General features: G+C 42.0%; 1 protein-coding gene across 1 annotated transcript in view; it reads right to left on the reverse strand.

Annotated features, from left to right (window-relative positions):
- The window catches only part of Mamdc2 (MAM domain containing 2), a 149015-nt gene that overhangs the window by 76811 nt on the left and 50542 nt on the right, over positions 1-21662 (reverse strand). The window contains exons 3-4 of the mRNA XM_021152082.1: positions 2842-3113; positions 1418-1502 (exon numbers count right to left, since the gene is read on the reverse strand). Of these exons, the coding sequence (XP_021007741.1) occupies positions 1418-1502; positions 2842-3113 (357 nt within the window). The remainder of the gene's footprint in view (positions 1-1417; positions 1503-2841; positions 3114-21662) is intronic.

Below are 21662 nucleotides of genomic sequence, written 5' to 3' on the forward strand. Positions count from 1 at the left end.
CTCCCTCTCTCCCTCCCTCCCCCCTCTCTCTTTCTTTCTTTCTTTCTTTCTTTCTTTCTTTCTTTCTTTCTTTCTTTCTTTCTTTCTTCTTTTTTACAGGCAATGAGGACACGTGTGTGTGTGTGTGTGTGTGTGTGTGTACATGCACATGTGCACATGCAGTCAGGGACTGATCCAGCGGAGCTCCCCAAATGTGTCTGACTGCTTCTATGTGTGGAACGGCAGCACCCAGACTACTCAAAGGAGGAGCCTGGATGGAAGTTCTCTGCATATACATAAAGTACATTTTTTTTTTAGTCTCTTTTTCTTCGTTGCATTAGAGGTATCAGTGAAAGACCAAACATAGAAGCCAGAGCACAGGGCATTCATGGAGGCTCCTTGTTCAGGAGCGGCTTTGACCCTTCACTGACTTCAGCTGAGTCTTCAGTCTAAATACTGTCAATGCTGAGGCATCTCTCAGATCTACTGATTTTTTTTCTTTTCTACTCTCTGATCCCAACCCCCCCAGTTTAAGGTCCTCATTCTATAATCCCTGCAAATCCGTGTCTCTTCTGGGATTTTCCTAGGTCCTATGTATCTGTATTTCCTTCTTTCCAGTTCATGGACACCAGTGCCATCATATTGAAGCCACAGCTGCACGCCTGTCCCCTGCAGGCTAACTCTAGCACCTCCCTACCTCATAATTCCAGAAACCCAGGCTCCCTGCCCTGAGTCCTGTCTCTGTAGGAAGCCCCCTGAGGGTTCTGACAACTCAGCTCTGGGGTCTGCACCTGTCTGCTCAGATCTTACAGCCTCAGCCCCGCAAAGAACCCATTCCTCCCATGTGCACCTTTGCAGACACCAGCCTCTCATCACATAAAGTGTTATGGCCGGTGTCTAAGGACGAATAGTCAGGCACCCGTGGACCAGGGGCTGTCCTCTCTTCCTGCCTTCTCAAAACTGTCACGTAGACAATTGATCCTGCCTACACCAGCTAGGATCTAAGTGACAATGGAGATCATTAAGATAGCAGCAGCAGCAGTTTAACAGGAAAGTAGGTGACAAGATAGATTGTCTGCTTTTCTTGCAAAGGGCACACACACACACACACACACACACACACACACACACACACACAGTTCACAGCAAACCAGCAATTATTTTTATCAGAGCTGGGTGGGGTTAGAGAGCATCTCCCGAGGGAGAAGTTGGTTTTGCTTGTTAACCCAGCCAGTTAGAGCAAATGCTAATGAGCCTTTCCACACTGAAGATGGAGGATCAATGTCCCATCTTCAGGTGACCCTAGCAAAGAACAAATGCTAGCATTTTGTATCATGCTCCGAGACTCATTCAGCCTTCAGGATCGATTTACTGCTTTCTGGCTGTGGACGTAGGAAGAGATTTGCATTTCGTTGCCACAATCACAAAACTCACTCACCAATACAGTAGCCGGCTGTCATCTTGATTTCAAACAGGGCAATGCTAGCCGTGTTTCCTTGTCCCAGGACACCTTCTATCAAAATCTGTACAGCATACAGGGGAAAGGAATCAGGCATCAAAACACTGTGTTTCTTGTCCAAAATTTCAGTTCTTAGTGAGGAGCTGTTACTCAGTACGGTTCATAGCTGCTGAATGAATTTTACTATGGACTGTGTATGTGTGCATTTGTACCTGTGCACACACAAACACATACATACCCTGAGGACTTTGACCTGAGTGAAGTCTCCATCAGAAGCCTGGAGTCATATGCTCTTCCGTGCTAGCCTAACCTCCACCTTCCCCTGTGTTCATGGAGGTGGTAGACAGATTTCACGTCTGGCTTTGGTTCTCACATAGCTTTTACTTTTGTGGCTACAGGAGGATATTCTGCAAGTATTCAGGCAGCTTGGAGTCTGATAGCCATAGGAGGATAACGTGAAATAGGAACTCAGACTCCCAATGTTCTTTTTCTCAGTGGCTACCTGTTGGGGAAACCCCCAACAGACTGGGCTAAAGGGAGATGCTCTGTTTTAAAGCCTTTCAAAGAAGAGAATTGAACCTAGGAATGGAATGCACTAGGAATAGGGTCTCCTGGTGGCTCTGTGGTATCCTCAGCGACACTCTTATGTGTGCCACACTCTAGCTCTGTCCTGGCTCAACTACACATCCCACCTCTTACATCCTCTGCCTTCCTCTCAGATCACCACAGAGAAACAATTAGCCTCTTTGAAAAGGAAAAGAAACATGCCTAAGTTTCCTCTTTGCAAGCATTTTAGTGTTCCCTTTTATGATAATGCCTTGTTCAAATCTTGGAGCAGCTAACACATCAGGAAGATAACATAAACATATCCCACAAACAATGCAGAAGGGTGAAGCAAAATTGTTGGCAACAAAAATACTCCTGACAATCCATTCTCACTGAAGAGGTCAACATAGGCAGCATTTAGAGTCTTACTTTTTTTTTTTTTTTTTTTTTTTTTTTAGTAGATGGAGAAAGTCTGTGAAGACACTCTTTTAAGGAATGAGCAAATATTAACTTACATTAATTTTCCATGATGTAACTAACTGTAGTGAATTACTTGTTATAAAACAGTGCTTTTCAACCTGTGGGTTGTGACCTCTATGGGGGTAGATGACCCTTTCATTGGGGTTGTCTAAGACCATCAGAAAACACAGAAACTTATGTTACAATTCATAGCAGTAGCAAAATTACAGTTATGAAGTAGCAACAAAAATAGTTTTATGGTTGGAGAATCACCACAACATGAGGAACTGTATTTAAGGGTTGTAGCATTCAGAAGGTTGGAACCACTTCTCTAAGACCTCATATAGCATAAAGCACATGTTACACGCCCTCACATTTTCCTCTTAAACCCCACTTACCTTGAATTTCTTGGAGGTGTTTTGAAGGTCCAGACTGGCTATGAGCCAGCTGTCTGAAGGCTCCTTAGTGGACCAAAGCAAGCGATCAAAGCTCTCATCCTCAAATCTCACATAGAGGTTCAGCTGGCTGGGGTCTGACACAGATCCCGGAGGTGTGGTTATCTGGTAGACCAGGCGCAAACAGTTCCACTCCTCAGCCTGCAAATCAGAACTCAGCAGTACAGCTTTCTCCCCTTGCCTGGCAAAAGAGGTGTCCACATAGACATAATGGCCTGGAAGGGAGAGGATCAAAGACAAGGAATTAGTCTTCTGATGCAACCTGGAGAAAGGACAACTGTTTGGTCCCATAAATCTGTAGGAAGACAGAGCTTGCATTGCATCATCCCAACGGTATTGCCTGAACACTGGGTCCCTGGTCTCCTGTGAAATGGCCACATCTAACCATACCCTGTGGGCCTCATGCATCCTATAGTGTATTAATGCATCCCAACACATTTGTAAAGGATATCATATGACAGGGTCAAAGGCTGGACACCGCTACACGGTTTGACCATATGGCAGCCACTTCCCCATTTGACAACAGGCTGAGGTGTCTTGAGATGTGGGCCTCTCAAGAGAGTGGAGTGCCCTGTCCAGTTTTCCAGCCCTCCAACTCCTCTGAACTCTGACACAGGCCAATGATCGGTGCCTTTCTACATCCCACATCAGGTTCATTTAGCACAATGAACTAGGCATCCTGGTCCTCACATGGGTAGGGTGCAGGCTCTGGACATTGAATCTAGGGAACAAGATGAGCAGCCTAGACCCAAAAGCCTCAAAACAGGATGACTTGGTGCACTCAACCCTCCCCCTCCCAGAACAAATGATTTAATTTGCATTTAGCTTGTATCATTAGAATAGACTAAATTGATTTAGTTACTCAGCCTGGCTCTTGGGACCTAGCCAGACAAAGTGTAAGCCTTTTTTTTTTTTTTTTTTTTAATTTAAGAATTAGCTTCCTGTTCCCTAGACTCTTTCCTAACCAAATATAAATCTCACAGCTCTGATATCTAAATAGAAAGTGTATGTAGAATACATTGCACAGGGCTTGGAAAGCAGTGAACACAGCAGGATTACTCCCATTCTGTCTTCCTTTTTTAATTCGCTGTTTCTCCTCCTCTTTCTCTCCTCTGTCTCCTGTTACCTTCTCTATCCTCCTATTTTCTCTAATTCTCTGCCATCATCTTCTGTCTCTGGCTCTATCCCGCTAATATGGATAAGTGGCATTCTGCCAGCTGGCCAGGAAATGGACTCATATTCCTATGAAGGATGGGGTGGGAGCGGTGTGATGAAGCCAAGAACACCAGTGTAAGCCTTCCACACTACTCTGGCCACTCTTAGACTCATAGTCTAGCGATTCATTTGCTTATTGGTCTTTGGAAGTGTAAGTTGTAGACTGCATATGTCTACATATGAAGCTTCCACCTTTGTGCCTGAATCAACCCATTGCTTTCTATCATGTGGCTGCCCACACCACCCCTGGTCCTTAACAATGAACTCTTACCAGAAAGCTCTGAAATACATATATTTTGCTTGATTTCCTTCTGCTCATCTTCCCACACTTATTGCCCCCACTGGCTATCACAGCTAGGATCTCTCTAACTGTGGCCAGTTCTGATAGGTCAGCAGCTGCTCAGCAAATGATCAGCCTCCATGTAGGACACAGAATGCCATCTTGCTGAGCTGGAAGATTCCAAGATCAAGCTTATCTCCAGTAGGCAATCTTCACGTGGAAGCTGCTCATGAGTGACAATAGCTTTGAGAACCATCTCAGGTCACCCATGAGGTAAGCCTGATCCTTAAAGCTATTCCCGCCACCAGGTGTCCTTTGTACAGCTAATCCTCAGGGACCAGGCACTGCCCTAAATGTGTGGTACCCACTCACCATTCACAAGCTGTGGTGCCTACTAGTTCTCAATCATGAAATTAAGCTCTAGATACCAAGGGGTTGGTTAGTAAAGATTTGGATCACTGTGATCTCAGGGGATGTGTTCATGCCACCCTGTTTTCACCGCTCTTTGTTCAGGACATCTCAGTAGGCAGGAAGTGAATCGGAGTGGAGAAGGGACTGTGTGTTGGTTAGATTTTTGTTGATTTGAGTCAAACTGGAGTCATCTGAGGAGAGAAAATGCCTCCATCAGTTGGCCTATAGGAAAGCCCACAGGGCATTTGTTTGGTTGATGGTTGAGATGGGTAGGCCCAGCCCACTTTGGGCAACACCATCCCTAGGAAGGTCATCTTGAGGTGCATAAGAAAACAAACTGAGCAAGCCAGGAGGAGCAAGCCAGTAAGCAGCGTGGTTTCTGCTCCAGCTCCTGCTTCCAGGTACTTGTTTTGTTTCCTACTCTGACTCCTCTCAGAGATGGTCCTCATCTGAAAACCTTTTTATGCCCAAGTTGCTTTCAGTCATGGTCTTTTTGGCACCAATAAAACCCTAACTAAGGCAGATGGGGAGGTGCGGAGAGTGCCACTTTTCCTGCAGAAGTAAAGAGGTGGGAAGCAAAACATAAGAGAGGAAAGAAGAAAGTTCCGAACTGTGGCTGCCAGCATCTATGACAAATCTCAAAGCTGCTGCTGCAGAGGCTCAGCTCTCCTGGGCATTTCCCAGTTTCTCCTGCCTTAGTTCCCTCCATTTCCCCCACATTACAGCAGAGAAAGCTCAAGACTTGAGGTTTTCACATTTGTATCTAGAGTCATCTGGAGGGACCGCTTCCACTCCAAAGAAATAGGGCTCATTGTCTAGGCTCCCTTTGCCTATCACAGAAAGTGCATCATAGGTTCCTTTAGCATGTTTTAGAGGGATCAGATGGTTTAAGTAGAACTCAAATGTCCCTGAATGTGTGTAATATAAGGTTCATATCAGCCAACAATCAGTGCTATCTGTCCTTTTGGCCGAGGGTGGTTATAAAGCCTGTGTTGAACTGGTCACAGCGATGCACACCTCTAATTCCTGATACATGAAGGATCAGGCAGGAGGGTGACTTCACCTCAATAAAGACAATCTGTGGTAGTGGGTGGTGGTTAACTTAGTGGTCTACAACTGGCTGAGGTTCCAAGACTTCATATATACCAAACTCTCTTCCCTTCCATGGCTGAGGGATCATTGCAGAAGGAGTAGAAAGAGTGTAAGAGTCCGACAGAGGAGGTGATGACTCCAAGGAAGCATTGTCTACTGGACACAGCAGGACAGATGTGCATATATACTCCCAGTGATTACAATAACATGCCCAAGACCTAAGCCTAAGCCGGACCAAATTCCAGTATGGAGCAAGGAGTTGTGTATACAATCCTACTCCTAGTCATGGAGTGGTCAGCAATTATATAAGTTGCAGGGAGAGGGTGCCATAATTTTCTCCAAAATAGCCCTTGGTAAATCTATCGTTTCCTATGGAAGACTACCCCTCCCATCTGTCTAGATATTCTTTCTCACTTAGAATATCCTTGTAAGCATATGCTAATGATTGCTTGTTAAGAGCCTTTGAAGCGTATATTGTATTATTCAAAATACCTTGGTATCAAATTTATGAAACAGTTGGTGCTATTTATTGAGGGATTTTTGACATGTCATCCATAAATACTGACTGTTTCAAAATGTTGAGATTCCAGATCTCCAGTTAAGTTCTGGGTCATGCTGTATGAACATGAATATGTCTACTAGTTGTATCAGAGTGTGCTCTCAGGCTTATCTACCTAGCAGAGCAATGCATTGTCCTAGCTTAATTAACCAACTCAAATGTTCCTACCTTATCTACCACTGCCTAGTCTAAGATCACTGCTCTGAATCTCTGAGTCCACTTTTCATACCCAGCCTGGAGCCAGCCTCAGGATCTCTGTAAACACAGAGCCCCATGGAGCTGTTGCTAATTAGGTTGAGTGGGCTCTTGGACTGAAGCTGGTTGTAACTGCTACTTGGGATTTCAAAGCAACACTGTATTTTTGTGGTCATGCTACAGCTAAATTAAACTAGAAGGAACATGATATATTTAGAGATTTGTAAAATTGAATATAGAATGAGCAAGAGATGGCTATAAAGTGGCTTCTCTGTGCCATAACTAGTAAAATTCCTGTAGAGCCTGCTTTATTAAAGAGAAACATACCACTGAGGGAAGCAATGCCCAGGATTTATTCCACAATGGTCAGACTGACATCAGGACTCTAACTTTACACAGAATTCACTCGTCATAGAATCTACCCTTTTAATACAATTCAGTGGTTTTCCGAGCATTCGCAAAGTTGTAAAACCATCTCATTATTGTTGGATTCTAGAACATTTGTGCCATCCAAACCAAATTTCTAAACTCGTTCACAGTCGTTCTTCACTCTCCTCTCATGAGCCTCTGGAGACCACAGTGTAATTTGCTTGTTCTGAGAGTGGCTTGTAAGTAGAGCCTTATAGTATGCATATGACTGGCACGGTTCCTCAGGTGTCTTCAAGGTTCACCTGTGTTAGAACATCATTTCTTCTTAGTGCACAGTCCCATTTTGCACCCTTCAGTCACCAGCTGACAAATGTTTGTGCTATTCTATCTTCTTGCTATGATGAGCAGGGAGGCTATTGCGAACACTCAACGAGTTTTCAGTGAATGAATGTTCAAGTCTCTCACTGATGAGACCCTTATTCACTGATCATATGATAACTCTATGTTTAGCTTTTTGAGGAACTGCCAGAAATTCTTCTATGGATACAGTGTTTGCATCCTACCCACAACGTATTCATCCTACTCTTTACCTATAGATAGAACTATTTATACCTGGTATTGTCCATCTTTCTTTATAAGAGTCATCCTGGTACATATAAAGTGGTATCCCAGTATGCCTATTTATCTAATGATTTAGGATGCAGAATACCTTTCCTGTGTCTATTGGCCACTTGTATGCCTTCTTTGCAAGCGAACATATACAAATTCTTTTCCCATTAAGAAAATAGGTTATTTGGGAATGGAAAGATGGCTAAGCAGTTAAGAGCACTGGCTGCTCTTCCAGAGGTCCTGAGTTTAATTTCCAGCAATTACAGGTGGGCTCACAACCGTCTATAAAGGGACCTGATGTCTTCTTCTGGCATGTACGTGTACCTGCAGAAGACCACTAATACATTAAAAAAACTACAAAATAAATAAATAAATAGATAAATAAACAAACAAACAAATAGGATGGGTTATTTGTCATTTATTATTGAGTTACAAGTCCTTTAGTTGTAACAGCAGCATTTCCTCATCTTCATTTTCAAAATAAAATTTAAGTTTAAATATAATTACATCACTTCTCTCCTCTTTCGTTCGTTCAGTCCCTCCCGTGTCCTCTCCCTCCACCCTTCCTGTGTTCCTCCACTCTAGGACTGATAGCCTCCTTTTCTCTGACTATTATTGTTGCACATACATGTGCATGGACATTTAAATGCAACCTGCAGAGTCCATTTTTGTTATTTGTGTGTATAAGTTGTTGTTGTTGGCTTCCTCCATAAGGCTGTATGTAGTCTAGCCCCTGAATCCAGACTATGATGTTGCTATTCTTTCCTGCTTTCCTGATGCCTTTTTTCCTCTGGATCTTTCCCTGCCTAATAGATGGTATAGAGTGGTCAAGTGGAGCTGGCTTGTCAGCCAGACGTTGGCTCAGACTCTAGCCACACCATTTAGAAACCCTGTCATTTTGGGCAAGTTAATTATAGTATTTGAGATTCACTTTCTCCATTGGTAAGATGGGAATTTTAAAAAAAACACTGACTTTTCTAGCATTTAAAAGATTCAATAAGAGCGTATCATATAGTAATTAGCATATTGTCGAGCTCCTAATAAATGTTAGTGCTTATGTTTCCCAGAAGTTACCCAGTCAGTATGATCTTTTGGATGCCTGGCAACCTCACTGTTGCCTTATGCTGGAGCTCTTGGATACTAATGCTACATTCTACTGCTGCAGTGTCCTACCCTTCTAATCAGGTATCAACTCCTCAATTGCACAGATGACCCCTTCTGCCCTTCACAGCTATATCCATTTGGCTGGTGTTTCTCTGCTACTGGGTACACAGCCTTTTCTCATTCCTAACTTCTCCCTAGCTGTCCACCCCATTGCCCAATTATGCTCTGCATTAAGCAGTCATCTCTGGAGCTACCTGCTGATCAAAGTATTCTGCAAAGCAATGCATCCAAACCAAGTGGCAAACATTCCTCTCTACAAGAGACCAGATGCCTATTGTTGAGATAGTCTCTTCCAAAGACTTGTATCCTAATTCTATATAAGCCATAAACTTAAATTTGAAAGAATTATGATTTTCTGGTCTATCAAAGGCTTATCAAAAAATAAAAAATTCTGAATATCTATGGAAAATGCAGTTGGTAAGGGTTCTCAACAATAGCTGGTCATATGGAAATGATTAAGAATGGTTAAGAGTATGCAGTGCACCTGAGTTCTCTTCCCAGCACTCACATTGGGCAGCACACAGCTTGCTGTAACTACAGTTCAAGGAGGTCTGATACCTCTGACCTTCTTAGGTACCTGCAATCATTTGTACATTCCCCCATGTACATAACTAAAAATAAACAGTTGATTATTTTAAAATAATTGGAATAATACTCTTCAAATGTTAAAGGGACTGTAGTAAACAGTTGAATATTAGGATCCAGTTTTCTCAACTAGATTCATAATCATCAATAAATCTACTGATTACTTCTAGTAAAAAATATTGTTTGAAAATCTCTAGCACAAATACCTGTCATTTTCATATTCTTTCCTGTTTGAGGTTCCCAATTTTCTGAAATGTTAGCCTGTTATTTTTTGTTTGTTTGTTTGGTTTTGTTTTGTTTTTTTTCAAGACAGGGTTTCTCTGTATAGCCTTGGCTGTCCTGGAACTCACTTTGTAGACCAGGCTGGCCTCGAACACAGAAATCTGCCTGCCTCTGCCTCCCAAGTGCTGGGATTAAAGGCATGCACCACCACCCCTGGTCAGCCTGTTATTTTTTTAAACTACAATTTTAATAGTAGAAAAATGAGCATAACTTTTAAGAATTCCTAAATGATCTGTTAGGAAACAGATTCAGCTGAGCAATAGTGGCAGACCTCAGCTGCCCAGAGGCAGAAGTAAGGGAGCACAAGTTCAAGGCCAGCCATAGGAGGTTTGGTGGTAAAGTGACTGTACAATATGGACAAACAAGGTCCTATGCTCAATCCCCAATATGAAAGAGGCAAGAGGGAGACAAAGAGAAGAGAGCAGAAGAAGAGGGAGAGGGAGGGGGAGGGGGAGGGGAAGGGGAAAAGGGAGAGGAATAAGAAAGAGCACTGGTATTTGTTATTCAGCAGACTCTTCATCTTTATTCTTGCATCTTATTCCTATCAGATTATCCCATGAAGCAGAACCAGAGATTCACAAAAGTTAATCCATCATCTCAAGATCACAGCCAGAAACACAAGGCGTGGCTCGCAGTGCACGTCCTTTCCTCATACCATGCTGTCCCCACCTACTTTCTTCTCTACCACATTTGTCATCTTATATTTTCACAATTATATTCATAGTCCTATAAGAAGAAAAGCATATTTTTCATCACAGTGACTTATATCCTTGGCAAGAAGTAAATATTTCTGTTGTGAGCAAAATCTTATTCTTTTTCTTTCTATTAGCATCCACTGGAGCAGATGCTTCCGTGTGGGAGCTTTTGAGACCTCTCTATTAGTATCATTCCTGCTGGGTACACAATCACTAGATTTTAGCACATTGCCTCTAATACTGAAGGTTCTCAACACATCAAGATTTCTAACATTTACATGTCTTACAGCTGACCTATAGCAGTGTCCTGTGTTTTATGGTTGGCCTGTGCAGTAGTTTGCCATATAGTTGACCTATAGTAGTGTGTCTTCGCTCCTCACACTGGAAAGATGCTGACAAGTCATGGATTCACTGGATACAACCAACGATATTTAAGGGCTAGATTCTGATTATCAGAGACCCTTTGGTTCTGAAGACCACACCAAAGTAAATAGTCCTGGAGATATGGTAGCAAGGACCCGAAGGTTTACAGAGTCACTCTACACACAAGCCTGTCTATCAAGGGCAGCCCAGACCCCAAGGAGAAGCCCTCAGGGTAAATCTTTAGTGTAATTCATTTTCACAAAGGACTTATGGATTGTTAGTGTCTGGACAATACAGTGCTACACACTAGCTGATAAAAATCAGTATGCTTACAGGTCCCTGTTGGACCGCAAGGGTCACTCGACCGGGTGTTCATGATGGCTTCACAACCCTTCCCAGTGTGTTTTCAATGGTAATGGCTCCTCTGTTTTATTGCTGCCATCTGAGGTCCCTAGTAATGATACACGTCCCAGAGACTTCTCTTTCTGAATCAGTGAAAGTACACGAAACCCTTGGCTCTAGATTTATTTTTGTGTAGAGAATAAGAGTTAGGAGGTATTAACTTAGACCCAACTGTCCAGAGAAAGCGATGTTCTGAGGGTGTTGCTTTGAACTGCCTCCTTTATAGGCAACCCACTTCTAAAGTGTCATGGGGAAAACGGTCTATAATTGAGAAAGAGCGAACAATTTTGCAGCTCTATTTGGATCCTCATTGCTAAGAAAACTCCTTCTGGAATAAAATCTAGCATGGCAAAGTACTCTCATGTGGGAAACTTCAAATACTGTTTTAAAGCAGGAAAAAAGGGGAACCTGAATTAAAAGAGCAAACCCAAAATGACCATGTACACATTTCCCTTTGAGCACAACTCACGGGGCTAGGGCAGGGTGTATCCTCTCTCTGTATAGAAACGGACTTTGCAGTGTCCTTTGACCCTTCATTATACTCTAATCTCAACAGAGCCATCACGGGTAGCTACACAATGTACAACTCCAACTCTACACGATGATCTTGTCTGTATACTTCCCTTCCCAGGCAGTCTTTGCTGACCTCCACCTACGTTATTGGATATGTCTTCCAAGTTCTTTTTAGCACCCATTATATTAATTTATATTTGCCTAATTCCTTGTCTACCATCCTTGGTAGGGTTTTCCATATTTAAGAGCACACAACATATCTGCTTGGTTCTTAGCAGGTTTATTTTCTATATTTTTAAATAAATGAGTAAACTTCCTCCTGACAGTAGGAGTTCACTGCTTTTTTTTTTAAATATAAAGACCATTAAGATCTCTCTCACTATGGAGATTTCTCATTAGTTTCTAATCTTATAATAATTACTCACTGTTATTCCTAAATTTCACTCCAGGAAATATGACATTTAAAGGCAGCTAGTATCTTCACCAGTGACTCATGCCATACTTAACTACCATAACATATGTCCCTACTGCTAATATTTTTTGAAACGTCAACCCCACAATACGTTGAGATATGCAAAGAAGTGTTAACATGCATACTTCTTTGCCTTTCTGGAATGTAGAGTTTGTGAGAAGCATTCAGAAGACATTCCAACGTGTGGCATTTCCACATTAAAGAGAGAAATGTTTTTATTTTATTTTTTAAAGTTAAACTCCTAGTTTGGAGGCATTACAAAGGACAGAGGTCAGCACTCCCTGCGCAGTGACTTCGCAGCTGTCTCCAAGGACATTCCCCCTGACATCAGGGAAACTTCTCATTGTAGCTAACACCGCAAACGTTGTGTCAAAAGATTACAGAATGTTATGAGGGCTTAAGGAGACTGCCAGCAGCAATCTCCAATGTAAATAGAGGCCAACACTGGAAACTGCCACTCTGAGGTTTGTCTGCACTTTTTCTTTAGGGCTATGCAGGGTGTGGTTTAAACCCTGCTGACCTCAGTGGCCTTTCTGAAAGAGAAGTTTACCTTAGCAACTACCAACAGGAAAGCAAGTGATGAACCCACAGGGGAAGGTCATGAGGCTGTTGGAAAGGGAAGGCAGCTTTACAAAGCTTGAGGAAATTAAAAAAAAAAAAGAAAAGAAAAGAAAAGAAAAGAAAAAGAAAGGGCCTCCATTAAATGAGAATGTTGCCCTGTTAGACACCAGCTCTCAGAATATCTTCTCAAAGATACTCCTCGGATATACTGACATGCTTCTCTAACATAAAAGAGCTGGACCTGGTGTGGAAGCCCCCTAATCCCATCAGTGGGGAGACTGACTTGGGGAGATTGTGAGTTCAAGGTCAGCCTGATCTCTCTAGAGGGCTCCTGGCTGGAAAAGAAAACAGTGAAGTAAAGAAAAACATAGTGAATATGGACAGTGATGATGGCAAGCACAATGGCTAATGAGCATCTCCACCAGTCTCAGAAGTGTACTGGGAAGGGAAGAGGCATCTTGCTCCCACCAGTCTCATAAGTATACTGCTTCCATGAGAAGTGTGTTCTTTATTAAGACAGGAGGCTCAGGCTCCCTGTGTAACTGCGCTGCCTAACAACACTGCTCAGAGCACAGCTGAGTGCTTTTGCTCATGAATTATGCAATAAGGTTTGTCAAATGAAGTGATGCACATTTCAGCTTCATTCAGACCAGAAGAAAATGTACATGCCTGTGAAGGCTTCACCGTGGTGTTTACAAACAAATACATCTGAATAAACATATGTATATTATGTGTGTATATTGGCACATATCTATTAAAATATTTACATTTTCTTGTTTTAAATTCTGCATTATGTATATTATAAAGAATAATAGTAAGAAGGGATAAGAAGTATTTTCTATTTAAAAACAAACAGATGTTGACACATTTCATCTTTGATGTACTGTATAGAAGATCAAAGATAGAATATATGGGGTTTGAAGATGTGTCAGTGGGTAAAATGTTTGTATGCAAGCATGAGGACCGGGGGCTCAAATTCCCAGAACCCATACAAAAGCAGGGAGCAGAAGGATGTGTCTGTAATCTAATGCTTCTATAGTGACATGGAAGACAGGATAATGCCTGGAACTTTGCATGCCAGCTAACCTGACATATGTGATAGGAACAGCAACAGCAGCAGCAGCAGCAACAATGAAACCTTGTATGAAACCAACGCTTAAGGTTGTTCTCACACATGTGCAGTGGAACCCATTCAAGTCTGCACATAACACACGTGAATACACACATCTCACACAGACACACACACACACAGACACACACACACACAGACACACACACACACAGACACACACACACATTCACACACAGACACACACACACTCACATACATACACACACACACACACACACCATATGATGTCCAGTGGTAGAAGCATAATATTAGAAAGAAGAGAAAGAACTCCCATAATATCTGCAAAATGAGCATTTTGCTCTGTAGTCATAGTTTTAAAACGTTTTAAAAGTGCAGGTCAATGCAGTCGTCCATTGATTGACAGAGCAAGGAGGAGCGGCTGGGATGACCAGGTGGAGCACACAGTTTTATACAGACCTTTGCTGTTGAGCACAGTTTTACCCATCAATTCTGTTTCCTCTCAAACCCCTGGCCTGAACCTTGGGATGGTTTGGAAACCTCTATCTTAGGTAATTCTGATCTTCTCAAAACTAGAGGCTCAGCACTGCATCTTGTGCCTGGGTCTCAGTTGTTTCAAATTTGGCACAGTTTGCTGGGTATTTGGTTGAGGGCAGGAAACCCTGCTCCCTCTGTTTATGTAACCCCCCCCCCATATGAAACAGTCTGTATCCACCAGCCTTCAACCCCACCCATCAGCATCCCTGAACGAGACATGGTCTGCAGGCTATGCAGACACTTCTAAGTGATTCTGAAGTGGCAGCTGGGGAAGTGTTCTTTTGAACTGTTTGCTTTCCCAGTTAGATTTAGCACACCACACGTTCATGTATGGCCAACCGTATTTGTTCTATCCACCTCTAGCCTCAAGGTGTGGCACACAGTACGTGTTTAAGAAGTTTACTAAGCAGTGGACCCTTCTACACATCTCAGTGCAGGAGGACGGGCAACGAGAAGGAAATTCTTGCTGTTTTATATAGTACGTTCCCTATTTCAGAAGCATTGCTTGCCTCTTTTGAAGAGAAATATGAGGGCCCGTATGTATCCAAGGCTTCTAAGAAACAACAAAATAGAAGGGGAAGAAATCACGTTCCAGTAAATGGCTTGAATTTTGATACCAACACACTGACAGCAACTTGTTACTCAGTTTTAGAGACTTAACTATTTATAAATCACTGGAGCCAGCTTGAGCCTCTCATAAACCCTGTGAAAAAGCTGGACACTTTTGTTTCTCATTTGATGGAGTGCAGAACCCTGGCTTGGATTCTGTATTTTGCCTAATGAGCACAGTGGGCTCCAGATTCACTCAGATTGCCAGATAGAGCAGTTGGAACTACTGATGCATATTCTAAATGTTGCATGGCACACACTGACCTTAAGAGACTTTGTTGCTTATCTGTAATCCTGATTTAACAGGGTGTCCTGTAACCCTTGGTCCTAGGCTGATTTTTTTTTTTAATAAGCCAAGGCAGAGTGTGTGTGTAAGCACACATATTTGCATCATGCCTGTGTGTAAAGAATTGCAGGAGTGATGGCTTTCACACTTTATATGGATTCAGTGGCTAATTTTTTGTAAAATAACTAATACAAAGTAGTACACAGTTTAAAATATAAGTCAACCAATGAGGCTTCTTATCCTGGAATTCTGGGACATTATTTTTTAATAACGTGCTTGTTTATATGCAAATACACAGAACCTTTGTAGTGATTTGAATGAGAGAATCTCCCCATAGGGTTAGATGTTGAACACTTTCTCCCCAGGTGATGATTTAATTATTTAATTACAAATAATTAAAACACCCTTCTGTGTCATTTTTCTCTGAATAGTCTTTAGGGACTTTATTATCTTTCATCCATTATCTATAGATCTATCTATTTATCTGTCTTTGTTTTTTTCCAGTGCTGTAGATCAAACCCAGACACATTCTATCTCCTGGATCTGCCTCAACCTGGTCCAGGGCTGAGCCAGAATAAGACTCACATCCTAAGACCTCATTACAGAGAGCAAGAAAGGGGAGGAGAGAGGGTCCACAGGTTCAGTCCACTTGAACTGTTAGCACTCACAGTGACGTTCAAATGTAAAACTTCATAAAAGAATTGAGGGATGAAGTAGCTCTACATGGAGCTTACTGTAACCTATATTTCTAACTCCTGCATAGCTTTCCCTCTTATTAGAAGCATCATATTTAACTAATTGCTGCCCTGGTGAAGTACATATCCTCATGGCATTTGTGTTTAAAAACAACATGGTGATATCTTGCATCTGTGACTAAGTACAGACGTCACAGTAGGTACAGCCATGGGAGAAAGCTCTAGAAATGGCTTTGCAGAATTAAGGGAGACAGACATTTTACACTTTGCTGTATTCAAATGTTCCTTCTTGAAGTTGTGTTGGTTCTTTTCCCAGTGGCAATAAGTGGGAACACTTCTGCTATTCTAATCAATTTTGGCACTCAGTGGAATTATGGGGGTTTGTGTAGTAGATAAAAATGCCATGTTATTGAAGCTATCACATGACTTTTTCTTGCTGTAGGTGAAACAGTATTTTTATAGGAAGACAAGCCACTGATAGTTGGTATTCCCATTGTGTGGTATTCTTGACTTATTTTGCCAGTGGGTATTAAGTCCTTCAGTGTTACTTACAGAAATCCCTATTAAAGAAATTAAACCAACATTTTTATAGGTATTATAATGGTCTCAAGCACATCATTTGTCCATAGATCAATGTTGTTGTAATGAAGAGCTTGAGTTTGGAAAATATTTAAATGAATACTTAAATAAATAAATAATATTTAAACAAATATATGACACATCAAGGTTAGGAAAAGACACGTGATTGTCATGGTAGCTGAAATATGTACTGTTTGTAGAAGGACTTTTTGAGTTTATGACATTATCAAGTTTATGACAATCATTTCCATCTTGTTGAAGTTAGCCCAGCAGGACTATGAGGAAGGTACAATAAGTCACTGTTATAGCAACTCCTGAGATCTGGGATCCAGCGGTCTCCTGAAATAAATGACCCAACCCCATGAAACTTGTCTTTGTCACCTTCCCCAGCCCTTCAGCCAACACCACACTTCTTCACTGTCTTCTCCTCCCCTCATCTCTCCTCCACCTCATCTTCCCCACATTTCTGTGCACACTCCAGAAAAGTGACTATTCATAATTTCCCGAATTCTCCTGCCAATCCCTACTAGGATGTAAACCAAATGGTCATCCCCACTTTTGGAATGCAAATATATTTTTCTAAGATGTGGCGATTCAAATACATATAAAATCTGGGCTCTTAGAATGAATTAATATGTTGGGGGCATTCTTGCAGAACTGAATCAAGTAGGGTCCTGACTTGGATCACAGCATGACCTCAAAGGGATGTAAGTGAATACTTAATATGATGCATGTACCTAGTGTACTACTTTGTAGACGGTAAGCTCTCAGCAAACAGGAGCTTAGATTTCATGTCTGTCAAGTCATTGTCATGTTATTCTACTGGTGTATTTTACCGTGTTCCCTGCAATTCTATACTACGTTCAGAGTCTTAGAGCTCTTGATACCATGTACTACTACTATTAATCTCTAATTGTATTCACCCAAGGATAGCTATGTGACCCAGACTTGGCTGCTAACCAGATTCAAGCCCTTTTACTAAAGTGACTGGCCCTGAGATAAAATCACATGACCAATTCAGATAAATGTGGCTTGTGGAAAGAATTTTCTAAGACAGAGCAGCTTTCTTTCTATGATGGACTGACTCTCAGCCATATGAAAGTTGGCTGCCTCCACCTGCTGGAGTCCATGGGGAAGGTCCCCTGGGGATGAAAATAGCACCATAGAAGACAGGGTCGAGATGCCTGAAGAGAAGGAAATCAAACTAGATAGCATTTAGTTTGATAGTTTGATATCAACTATAGTTGATAGTTTGATACCATCTTTAATCCCTTACATCAGCCTGAAGCCAGGTCTTGCCAAGCTTTTAATTTATGTTAAATGATAAATTCTTTGTTCAGTTTACACCAGAAAATTTCTATTTGGAGAAAGAAAAAAAGAATATTGTTAACTCAGATGTCTACATGATGCAGGCTTCCAACCACAGGGAAACAGAAGAGGAGAGGCAGTTGTGGACTGGGTTATGGAAGGTGGTCCTGAGCCTAGTCTCCCATCTTGCTTTTGCCCACACCTAGCTATGTGAGTTTGAGCAGTGTGTTTCAAACAAGCCTCAGTGTCCCTTATGGAAAGTAAAGGAACTGTGGAATCAGTGGTCTTGACCAGAGAGTGAACCTCAAGTGGTAGGATAGGATAGCAATGGATATTCAGGTTCCTAGATGTCTGTTCTCTGTGACTGGATCTCCTCTTATCTGTATTATATTCAGCCCATCTTAGGGAGTTGTGATGGAATGATGCATCCTGCTGTTAAAATGGGCTAGCTGACCATACTGGTTCTGTTGATACCAGGTTTAAGTTGAATCAAAGCTCAGCTGGAGCCCAGTAGGAATGTCGTGTCTCCTTAATATTTTGCACTCCATGTTGGGAATTGATCAGTAGCAGAGTTCAAGAATGTGGTCCCTAGAGGGTTTATTAACTTTCCACAGACAGAAAAAAAATGATAATGGCTATGATATGTGTCATGAATCTTGAGAACTGTCTTAGAAATGCAGGTCATTAGTCACACAAGGGCTGGGGACAGAGTGAAAATGATTCTGCAGAGCCATTAGCTCCACCTTAGATGCCAACACTGCCTCTGGCTGTGCTCAGCTCAGGGGACTGGAAACTGCTATGCTAAAGGTTTCCTTCCCCTTCCCCTTCATCTTCACTTCCCCTTCATCTTCCCCTCCACTCTCCTTTCCCTCTTCTCTCCTCCCCTCGCCTTTGTTTAAGAAAGGGTCTTCTACCAACGCTTAATGCAGAGCAGGAAATCTTGCTGATATGTATCCCAGGTTGGCAAGAACTATCCCTCTTGTCTCTGTCTCCCTGGTGCTGAGATTAGGTGTGTGCCATTCCCAGCTGTGTTCCCCCTTTCTTTCACACAGTAGCATGATCATTGTAAACAAAGCCCAGGAAACAGACACCCACGCACTCAGCTGTAGAGAATTTGATATGCAGCTACTGTGCTCTAAGTTCACATACATTTACTTTTTCTTACAGACAATGCACATGTAGAAGTGGTAATTTTTATGAATGTATATAAAAGCATTTTACTACAATATAAAGTATTGTAATTACCTAAAGCCTAAACATTAGGGCAAATTTTGTACTGAATATGTTCCAAATCTTAAAAGAAAAAGGAATATCTTGAAAAATAAAACTTAATACTAATTGCCAGACTATGTTACCCACTGCTTATAGTTAAAATAATTTCACAGTTTAATTTTAGGTAAAAATTGCAAAAGGTCTGATGTCTACACAGCAAATGTATGTTTTTAAGAATATTTACCTTGCCAAGAGTGGCTGAATACTTAAACAAACATGCTATCTTAGAAACAATATATAATTCAGGCATTGTATATTAATACAAAATAAAAACACCATACTCTTAAGGTTTAATTTCTCTTGGTGATTGGCTTCTGATGTCCACAATCTTGCTGACATGGGACATAGATACAAAAATTGTGGATCAGAGAGATGTGATCAATCTTAGGAGAAGACAGTAGTTGTCAGATGAAGCAGAGTCAAGACAAGGCAGAAGCAGAGGCAGACCGTAAGTGGTGACATATGCATTTTATTCCAGGACTTGAGAAACAGAAGCAGGTAGATGTCTGTAAGTAATTTCAAGCCAGCACAAACTACATTGTGAGTTCTAGGTTAGCCAGTGCTACATAGGAAGACCTGGACTTTAAAAGGGGACTTCTGGGGGTGGGTTGGGAGTACGTAGAAGCAGACAAATAACAGGCTGAAGGAAATTTAAGAAAGCCCCAGAAAACATCTCATGATTCAGAAGCCAGTGGAGGTCTGAATATCTGAGAATATCCAGACTGGGGAAGATGGATAGTTTTAGGATGAAACCTAACTGTAGAGAAAATCTTAAGATAGACAGATGCATCAATGCTATGACAAGAGATACAGAGAAGACCAGCTTCAGACAGCACCTTGGATAGCTCCCTCAGCACTGGGTTCTTTGACAAGACCAACAATAAGAAAGGCGTTTTATCCTTAAGTCCTGGCCTTTGCAGCTAGCACCACTCTTTGATGGAATAATGTGAACGCCATGATTCCTGGGACCATCTCAGTGATCTATGGCAGAGCCCTGAAGAGCAGATCATCCCCCTGTGGATACTGGATCTTTGGTGCTGGTGGTGATGAGAGGGAGTATGACGTAGAACAACAGATCCTTGTAGGTGTTATGAAGTTCTATTGTGAAACAATTCTAATACACCGTTTTGATTTGAGGCTCAAGCTTCGAGGTCCATCTTCCTTCCAAGTGCTGAGATTGAACATGTGTCATACCATACCAGAGGAACAGGTTTCCTTTTCATTATTATAGCGTCACATATAGTAAAGTCATTTTATAAAAGGCCTTGCCTATGCCTTTTGTGCAGGCATCAGGCTTTCCCTAGAACTGGCCAGACACTTTCAGAGTAGAGATAGCTCCCTCCCTATGCTTGTCACTGGAGGTACCCACAGACTCCTGAGAGCAAAGTAATATTCTACTCACGAAGTCCTTTGGCTGTGTTTGCTGATGGTGTCAAGGGCTCACAGCAAAAATTTTGAAAATCAGATTCATTCCAAATGGCTTATTCACTGAATTGAGGGCATGGCACTTGGGTCATTATTCAAAACAGAAGACTTTTGAATAGCATCAGTGTTTGAAAGGAATTAGGCAGATGAGGAGAAAACCCCACTCTTTAAGTAAAGGCTGAGCAAGGGACAATATGGCACCAGAGACAAGACTCAGTGCTAACAGAATAACTTTCCAGCATGAGACGTAGCTCTGTGGAGCCAGAGTTGTGAACGTTGCTCATTCAACAGCATTGACAGAGCAGCTGCTCTGTGCCAGTGACTGTTTCAGGCTTTTAGACACATAGCTGTAAACAAAATAGTTTGCTTAAAGCCTTATGTAAGCTTTTCTGGCAATCTGAAGTTAGGTCACTTTTCATAGAGCTTGCTGGGGTAACGGACAGGATATGATATTAGGCAGAGACCAAACCATACATGAAGCTGTCTGTCCTGGTAGGGAATGGACAGGAATAGAATGTGAAAAGCCTGAGTGGAGATCGGCACGAGTGTCCCACTTTACAAAAACCAGGTGCCAGCATAGAAACTGAGAATTGACAAAGGATGGTTTCCTGTGGTATTTGGGGGGGGGTGGGGCAAATGGGACTATGTAACACAGTAGTGCCCAGTTGGATGTCTTCAACATCATGGAACATTAGCCTTAGACAAGACCTCAGAAGCCATTTAGTCCAAGGCCTTCTCTCGATTGCTTTGAATCTTGTTAGCTAGGGTATGGTAGAGCTAGGTAGAGTCAGCTTGTCTGCACTGGAAGGGACCCAAGATGCTTCTCTGCCTGACTTTCACATTTGACTTGTGTCTGGCGGAAGCACTCCTCAGTCGTGTCGTCAAATTGGCCCCCAGCAATGAATGAAAAACTGAGGTGCCTCAGAGTAATTATTTTTGTTTTCTTCCAATGGTCTGGTAGATAGGGCAAAGATAAAGGAAAAGGGAAAAGTTAAAGAAGGTTTGTTGGAGATTGGTTCTAACGCTTTGTCTTATTTGGGCTCTCCAAATCACATGGGAATCTACACATCCAAATGCTGAGGGTCCCCGTTCCTAGTTGGGTTTTTGTTTTGTTTTGTTTTGTTTTTATTGACTAATAAAGTTACTAACAGCCAATGGCCGGGCAGGGAGACAATGGTGGGACTTTCAGATTTACC

The sequence above is a fragment of the Mus caroli genome, chromosome 19, assembly GCF_900094665.2.
Source record: "Mus caroli chromosome 19, CAROLI_EIJ_v1.1, whole genome shotgun sequence".
Classification (NCBI taxonomy): domain Eukaryota; kingdom Metazoa; phylum Chordata; class Mammalia; order Rodentia; family Muridae; genus Mus; species Mus caroli.